At 39.6% G+C, this 8,790-nt stretch overlaps 1 protein-coding gene across 1 annotated transcript; it reads left to right on the plus strand.

Moving 5' to 3' along the window:
- The first annotated feature begins 287 nt into the window (after window positions 1–287).
- FGG (fibrinogen gamma chain) lies at window positions 288–5,416 on the plus strand. Its single transcript, XM_008933151.3, has 10 exons — window positions 288–440; window positions 532–576; window positions 1,006–1,189; window positions 1,293–1,386; window positions 2,340–2,470; window positions 3,108–3,241; window positions 3,368–3,552; window positions 4,289–4,566; window positions 4,847–5,013; window positions 5,377–5,416. Exons 1-10 carry the CDS (start codon window positions 366–368, stop codon window positions 5,389–5,391), a joined length of 1,308 nt encoding a protein of 435 aa, XP_008931399.1. The 5' UTR covers window positions 288–365; the 3' UTR covers window positions 5,392–5,416.
- The last annotated feature ends 3,374 nt before the right edge of the window (window positions 5,417–8,790 follow it).

Here is an 8,790-nt window from a genome sequence, read left to right on the forward strand (position 1 = left end):
TACTATTTGAGTGAAATTCTGCCAGCCCACGTTGTGAAGCCATCTGTGTTTCCTTATGCTCGTGTTACTGGATGTAGCATCTCAATACCTTGTTCCACTTTCCTGCCTCCCCTGAGGCCTGTCTGGAGCAGAGATCAAGTGGGTAAGTGGGAAACAGGTTCTGAAAATGGGAGGAGTAAGAGAGGTGTGCAAATTCTGGGAATCCACCTCAAAACCCTACCCCACCTCTTCCCACCACCTCCCAGTGCCCGCCCCTAGCTTCAGCCTGCCTCCTTAAACTGCTGCCACCCTGTGCTGGGTTGAACATTTTCAGCTGCTGGCTGCACAACTGCACAGAGCAGCCGTCAGCACCTGGTGGGACAGACATGATGGGGCTGAGGTTACACAGCTGGACTCCCCTGGGGTGTCTCCTCTCCCTGCTCTTTTGTACCAGCACGGCGGTAAGTGAAGAGACAGTGTTAGAAAACATGTTAGTACAGAAAGCGCTGTCAGAAAAAATCCACTGAAAATGGTCTTCTTTCTTCTCTTCAGTACGTTGCTACCATAGACAACTGCTGCATTTTGGATGATCGATTTGTAAGTACCTGAAAAATTTTCTTTTGTCTTAAAAGTGTAATTAAAGCTTTCCTATGCTGATTATTAACTACCATTATCACTTGAACCTCGTTGTTTTCAATACTTATTAAGTGTGCTGTGCTTAAACCTGTTATTTATTAATAGCAATGTATGCTTGGTAAAAATGTATGGGAGGCTGCGCTGTGGATGAAAGCACATATCCAGAAGATGCTACAAAAGTAATAGCATGCACTGTTTTCTTGCTATGTATGCACATAGCATGAAAGTAAACTGCCTCTGTAAATACAAATACAGCAGAGCGGCAAATTCCTGTTCTTTTTTATCCACTATCATTTGTGTCAGCAGTGCAGGAAAGTTCCTCTGCCCAAATATTCTGCTCTCCTTTCTTTGGTCCCAAAACATTGCCAACTATTATTCTTTCTTCTTTAGGGTAGCTTCTGCCCAACAACCTGTGGCATTGCAGATTTCTTTAATAAATACCATGTCACTGTGGATAATGAACTGCAGGAAATGGAGAGAATTTTGCAGCAAATTTCTAACTCCACAGTGACAGCAGAACATCTGATTCAGCACATCCAAGGCCTCTATCCTTCAGAGAAGCCGACATTACCAAGTGAGAATACAGAAATAAGTGCACAATTGAAAAGTATAATTCATGTTGTTTTCCTTTTAAATTGCATAATTGCAATTATTTTATACCTTTGTCTGTTTTACAGATTCGATTGATGCTCTTACTCAAAAGTCCAGGAAAATAATTGAAGAAATTATCAGATATGAAAACACTATATTGTCTCATGAAAATACTATACAGTAGGTATCTTCCACTTTTTATGTTATTGACAATACAAATTGTTTTATTTCTGTTCTTTTATCAAGTGCCACCATGGCTCTCTCAGAAACGTTTTTTGCGCTGACATGGACAGTTTTGCTCACACTGTCATTAGTAGCTGCCTAGCAAGGCACAGGAGGATCAAGAGGATCTGATACTGAATTCTCTGCTCATCTGCATGATCTGTTAATTGTGCAAGAAGTGCAAGATAAGAATGCCATGAAGCCTGGCAATATTTCCATTTATGTTTCTTTTGCTGTAACAGCTACCCCTACATTTTTTTTTCATGATCTTTGGAGGTCATGAGTTCGTGCTGTAATGCAGAATGTGTGGAATATTTATACAATCATTCATTCTGACCAATTTTTCTGCATATATCCATGAAAATCAGCTCAGTTACATTGTTATAAATCATAATTAACTTTAAACTCATTAGTAGTCTGTTCTACATTGACATTGAAAATAAAATTGAAAACATCATTAATATTTTTAAATCTTAAGGATATGTTTTTTGACCTGAATGTAAAAAATCTCCACTTCTATACCATTATGTCAAAGATTGTTTAGGCATTCTGACACTTACAGCAGTTTATTTACAGAACTCATGTTTTACAAATACATCCATAATTAAAGAGGAATAGTTTATCATTTACTTTAGGAGAGCAAAGTAAAACTCTCCATAGAGTTATATTCATGTTAGAGTTTTGGTGATTAGAGTCCAGTTTTGCATGTGGTTTTGAGTAAGGTTAAGCATGTGCTTTCCAATTTTGGCTAGTTTCCTTAACTTTAAATATCAGTGCTAATAGAGGCACCCCCTTTTACAGGGGTGCATGTAGCAGCATGCTAGATATATGAGGTGTGTGTACAGGGAAATGTGTATTACATATTCAGAAACAGAGGAGTCAACAGCCCATTTTTATGTCTTTCTGTCCAGACAATTGACAGATATACATATATTGAACAGCAACAGGATCACACAGCTGAAAGAGAAGATTACCCAGCTTGAGTTACAGTGTCAGGAGCCATGCCAAGACAGGGTTGAAATACAGGAGACAAGTGGAAGAGGTATGCAAAATGCTTCATATATGGTGGAGAGCTAATTCAGTTACAAATGCCGCCGACTGACGTCACAGCAATGAGTTATTTGTAATCTTATGGACCATAGATTTCTGCAAAGATATATAAAATGTCAAGTTATAAAGCTGGTGCTTGGATAAATGTCAGTGGCAAGTAGGCACTCTGGAAACAAGGCATTCAGATGGGACACAGTTCTTCCGTGGCCTTTTTAGCCAAAATACCATTTTCCCGAAATGTATGCTAAACGTAAGTAGACTTTCGATGGACAAACAGAAGATAACTGGTTATCACATTTCTACTGAGTAACACAGGAAAAAAAAATATTCCAGTAGTTCCAAAAGTGTCCTTTTTTGTTGCTATAAAAATTAATGCAATGACTATGTTTTACATTTAAGTTGCTTAAACTCTATGTGAGACAAAATTCATCTTCATCTTACACAAGTCCTGGGATGCTCAGTAAGATTTTTTATGGCAGTGACATTAAAGTATGTGGACTAAATAGCTAACTTTGCAACAATGGCATTTAGATTAATTGTATTTCTTGCGCTAAGTTAGAATATAAAATATATGTGAGGACAGAATTGTAGCTAGATTAATCATGATCCTTTGAATGTCTTTACTTCAGATTGCCAAGACATTGCAAATAAAGGTGCCAGGAAAAGTGGTCTTTACTTTATCAAGCCTCAGAAAGCCAAGCAGTCATTCCTAGTCTACTGTGAGATTGACTCATATGGCAATGGCTGGACAGTATTACAAAGGGTATGTCTCATGTATTATTACTATCAGCAAGCTTACTGCATCGGCACAGATTTATTTACCTACATAAGATACATATATTTTTGACTGAGGTTTTTATTTCTGGTTTTGGTGTTTTTTTCCCCCCAGAGACTGGATGGGAGTGAGGACTTCACTAAAAATTGGGTTCAGTACAAGGAAGGATTTGGACACCTGTCTCCAGATGACACCACTGAGTTCTGGCTGGGCAATGAGAAGATACATTTAATAACTACACAGTCTACTCTGCCTTACACTTTACGAATAGAACTGGAGGACTGGAGTGGCAAAAAAAGGTATTTGCTCATGATGCTTTTGAAAATGACAGCTTAAAACCTACTGCTCCCACTGTTGCATCAGTTTGTACAGCTTTGAAGAAATTACGAGCCCTTAGACCTGCTAACATGCGTAGGACACTGCTTTGGCTCCTGAACTTAGAGCTGTGACAGCAGTCACTGTGGGACTTGTTGCCAGGCACACGTGCATGTCTGAAGGCCACATGCTGTCAGCACTCATTTATTAGGCAGAAGGAATATGTTTCTTCTCTTCAAGTTTCTTTGAGTCTTATGTGTCTTATGGGCTACATGACAGTTATAAGTCCCTTACAAATGAACTGTTCTGTTCTATTCTTTTATCTTCTATTCTATGTATTCCTTTCTTCTGGAGGACTTATTGTCCTTGCTATTTCTGGAGACATCCACTCCTTCCACCAAGATACTTCTCGTGAGCTAAGTAAGCCTCAGCATTACAAACCTGGGAGATGTAGATATATGTGTGTCTGTGTTTTTATAATGTAGATATTTCATATATCAGTGAAGACTAATAGTCAGAAAACATGTCTGGTACTGGAGCACAGAAGTTGGTTGGATGTGTGTCGTTGAACTGAGACCCACAATCACATAAAACCAATTCCTTTAAAAAAGCTAGGATGTAATAAATGCCTTTTCTGCAGTTCTAACACCTATGCATTTTCCATTTGTGCATGACTCAGAATGCAGCATGCTCATAGTCACCATTCTCCTTTGTTTACAGCACTGCTGACTATGCTGTATTCAAAGTGGGAAGTGAAGAAGATAAATATCGACTGACTTATGCCTACTTTCTTGGTGGTGAAGCCGGGGATGCCTTTGATGGTTATGATTTTGGAGATGACCCAAGTGATAAATCCTTTACCTATCATAACGGCATGCAGTTCAGTACCTATGATAATGACAATGATAAATATGATGGCAACTGTGCTGAGCAAGATGGATCTGGATGGTGGATGAATAGATGTCATGCTGGCCACCTCAATGGCAAATATTATACAGGTGAAGTGTCTTCTAAATACTTATAATCCAGGACACTGCATTTTAGTGGCAAAGAAAAATCCAAAGCTGGCAATAACTGTTAACACCAGCAGTAGGAACTCTCCATCCCAAAGTGGTAGAATCAATCCTGAGAGAAGCAAACTAGGAGAACAAAGGCAGTGAACAGGGCCTGTTAGCATGCCCAGGGGTGCCATGGAAGTGTTAGTACCAGAAACACGTATGGGCACATTAACTATTTTAGAAAGCAACTAACTGTTTTACTCCAACTGATATTTTTTAGGTGGTGTGTACACAGCACAAGATGCTGGTCCATCTGGATTTGACAATGGCATTATCTGGGCAACCTGGCGTGACCGGTGGTACTCCATGAAGAAATCTGCAATGAAAATCATCCCATTCAACAGACTGTCAGTAGATGGACAGCAGCACAACCTAGGCACCAAACAGGTTCGACCACAGGGCTGAGGAGATAATTAAAATAATAACAGAACATAGTGATCATTTCAAACACTGAGCATGGACAGCTGAAGTGTTAAGCCCACTTACGGAAGTTGGCTTTGTTTACCATTTTGTCACAGAAATACTTGTACTTCAATTTTAGTATACTTTTTACATTACTGTTTCTTTTAACAGATAAATAAATGGATAGTCTCATGATCAGAAATAATCCCTTGCCCTTATGCGTTTTAAATGTTACATTTTTAATTTTGAACTAGTATAACAATGTATGAACACTATCAACATGTCATCATAGCCTTATGTATGTCTTTCTTTAGAAGAACATTAAAATACTCTTTTTTTCTGTTGTAGGTTGGAGACACATAAAGGACAATTTCACAAAGGCCAATCTGAACAGGGAAAGCAAATCTTTTCTCTCCTAGACACTGAACTTACCTAACATTACAGTTTTGACTATAAAAAACCATTGACTGTAAGATGCCCAAACCTCTTCCCTGAGTGGTGCTTACCTCTGTGGATGGTTATTTTTTTCTGTACACATTCTCAATAAATTTTTAATTATTACAAAAAAAGTCTGAACTTGTTATCTGTGCTCTGCAGTTGGCCAAACAAAACTAAGAAAACTTTTGATGGTTGGAATGTCACTCCGATCAAACCTATTTGATTCAGTCATTTCTGAATTGCACACCAGTGGTTTTTGCTCTGTTTAGAGACATGAGTTGAAGCTATTTCTCCATAAAATGTGGCTTGTTTCCCAAAGTTTTCAAGTTTTCTAATAAAATTGTTTTGTGACATAGATCAGAGTACATAGCAACTTGAAAGTGGCCTATTTTACTGCTGAAGACTACTTAACCGAATTTACCACAAAGTAGTGTTCAATCAGGATGTGTTAGGAAGTATACTATCAATGACCAAGAACAGTGTTCTACTCCAGAGCGTACATACTAACAAGTCACTTAAATTTTACTCAGCATAGGTTTCATTTGCTCTACGACACACAGTAGCGCACTGTACAGACATTGTTCCTGAATACCTCCCTTTTTTCATAAATATTTAAAATTGATCCAGTGTATCTACTGTCATTATCCAACTAAAAAATGTTAAATTTTACAGCATAAATTCATTGTATTTTACTTGCATTTTCTTTTTCTGGGTCTGGTAATAATTTCCCATGTGATCCACGTAAGCAAATTCACAGCACAGATCAAGACCTGCAAAGAATTTGCGATGCTGTCTGAATGTACTTGCTCAAAATCTGAGTACATTTGAGTATTGCATTAGCAAATCACTTTAGGCTTGTAGACAAATTTGTCAACAAAAAATACACTCAGAGGTAGAAACTGTCTCAAGCTGATATATTAAGAAGTGAAACAGGAAGTATATCCCAGTCTTTATTTTTAGCTACTTGTGAAAGAACAGAAATTGCTCTGGTATTTCTCAATAGCACATTCAAGTGCTTTATTTTAAAGACAGGGAGACATTACACTAAACAAAACAGATGTTAAAGTCAGTTTATGCTACCTCAACAGTCTTCCAATTTTGGTGCCTAGGTCTCTAGTGAGACTGCTGCTGAGCCTCTTCTCTGGATCTGAGTCTCCACAGCATGATAAAGTGCTGGCTCCCTCTCATTTTTACTGAGGTTTTGAATTAATTGAAGTTTTACTCTTGGACCAAAATCTAAGAGGAATGTTTGTTTCTCACAAGTAGGTAAGAAGCCTACTTGTGTAGGGTCACCCTACATCATTAGTGTAGGGTCAGATGGGGCTAACAACTGTTTGAAATGAGGGATGACCCCTCCACACCACTGAACTGGTGTATTTGCGCAACTCTGTTGCACCCATGCAACCAGCCATGCTGCACAGCTCACCACCAGCCTTTACACCCAATTCCTCACCAAGCAAAGCAGTTTTCCTGAACGTTTTATGCTGTGAGGCCTTTCCCATGGCTCCTCCTGGCTGAAGCAGTATGTGTAGAGAGGCTGGACAGAAGGATGCAAGGGAAGGGTTGGCAAACCCAGTCTGACCCTGATTCTGCAAACACACACTTGAGAGGCATTGGCTGAGTCCCTTCCACTTCCTGTTTTCAATTTATGCCACCTATGACGTGACTTTAAGGTTGATATTACTTATATATTTGCAACATGTATTTTAAAAATATTCCTTTCCCCTCTGTATCCACACTGCTGGGCCTGAACTGTGATTTGCCTCTCCTGGTTTAGCTTTTGGCTACAATGATTTATTTCATGATAATCTGCTGTAACTGCACACATTCCATTGGTGTGAGCTGGCATTTTATGGACTGCTCACCATAAATAAGATTAGCTTATTCTTCCAGTTGTTTTGTTGATTGGTGTCTTAAGTTTTCACAAATCATTTTAACCTCTGGAGAGGAGCATTTACTCCAATGGTCAGGAGAGTCAGAGTTAGTGAATCCAAAAAGCCTGATCTTTCAAACAAGTCCTATGCCAGAGTTCATCAGTGAGTCAGGCAGGATCCCAGCCCACAGTTATATTCTCTGGGCCCTGAAAAAAATCTGGCAAGAGTCATGCCTTTGGAAGTTCCCTTCTTCTGTGTCCAACCCTCTGTCTATCAGAAACAGGCCTGAAAAGATCTCTTATTTCCTCTAACTCTTAAAAAGAGAATGATAGTCTCTGTATTATTTTTTGCAAGCAAATACATTGCAATTGAACTTAATGCCCCTATTTTGTATACTGAGATCTTGTCTTTCTTTTCTCTAAATTACTCTTTATTGTACATGACCCTCAGACCATAGCCTATAGTAAAAGTTGCCTGTATTTAGAAAAGTCTGTCCCTCTCAGTTTATAAAAATTTATTATAGGACTTGGTGGCCTTTTTTGCACACCTTGTGCTAGCAGTGACTCTTCCAAAGACCTCTGTAGCACAAAACAGAGGAATATCACTCCAAAGGAAAAAAAAAAAGTGGATAAGGAAGGGATAGAGGAAGAGTCAAATAAAGTGCATGGACTGGAGGACTTTCTGGATTCCTCAGTCCTGGGATATTGCATGGAGAAAGTGTGGGACCAGGTGCTGGGACTGACTAGTAACAACTTCAAAAGAGTTAGGTAGCCTAAGGAGCATATGAAGAGAAAGTGAAGATGAGAGCTGAATCTGAAGGAGAATGGAGGCTAAGACAAAGCATCCAGAGGAGGGACATGAATGAGCAGACAAGAGGAGCAGAAGGCACCACTTGGAAATTGGTGATGGGGACTGGTGGTAAGGCAGGAGACAAAGGCAGCGCTGGGCAAACAAGGTGGGACTCACATAGGGCACACAAAGCTGAGCTAGATCCCAGACTCCCTGACTATTACTGTGGCATTCAGCCAAGAGCAGGGCAGATGAAGTGGTGAACTGCACTTCTGTCCTTTGATCATAAATTAAAGTTAAATCCAAAGTTTACTAGCTCTTGGCCTCTAGCCTTTCAAACAAACACTGGGAGAAGTGACTGGATGATTGCAACAAAAGGTACAGGCTGAAGGTCAGGCACAGATTCAGCCCTCAACTGGAAGGCTTGAGAAGCTCCTCCTTCACCCCAGCCTTCCCAGCAGCTCCCTTCACAGCAAGCAGGAAACCCCTCTTAGCTTACCTAATGTTTATGATAAGTTATCAGCTTTTTCCTGTCCCTCTAGCCTTGATGGCCGAGTTTTCCTTGGACCAGCATTAAGTTTAATGTGTCTGAGTGTCACCAGAGTGCTGTGCCCTCCATCAGGGTCAAAAGAGGCCTGGAACATGCTACTTGCCATGTCCC

Source organism: Manacus vitellinus, unplaced genomic scaffold (assembly GCF_001715985.3).
Source record: "Manacus vitellinus isolate BGI_N305 unplaced genomic scaffold, ASM171598v3 scaffold_0_pilon, whole genome shotgun sequence".
Classification (NCBI taxonomy): domain Eukaryota; kingdom Metazoa; phylum Chordata; class Aves; order Passeriformes; family Pipridae; genus Manacus; species Manacus vitellinus.

What these genes read in the sequence shown, in the direction of transcription:
- FGG (XM_008933151.3), top strand. Translation starts at nt 366, where the DNA reads ATGATGGGGCTGAGGTTACACAGCTGGACTCCCCTGGGGTGTCTCCTC. An exon ending in GACTGGAGTGGCAAAAAAAG is followed by an intron (nt 3,553 to 4,288) that starts GTATTTGCTCAT and finishes CTTTGTTTACAG; the next exon opens with CACTGCTGACTATGCTGTAT. An exon ending in CAATGGCAAATATTATACAG is followed by an intron (nt 4,567 to 4,846) that starts GTGAAGTGTCTT and finishes GATATTTTTTAG; the next exon opens with GTGGTGTGTACACAGCACAA.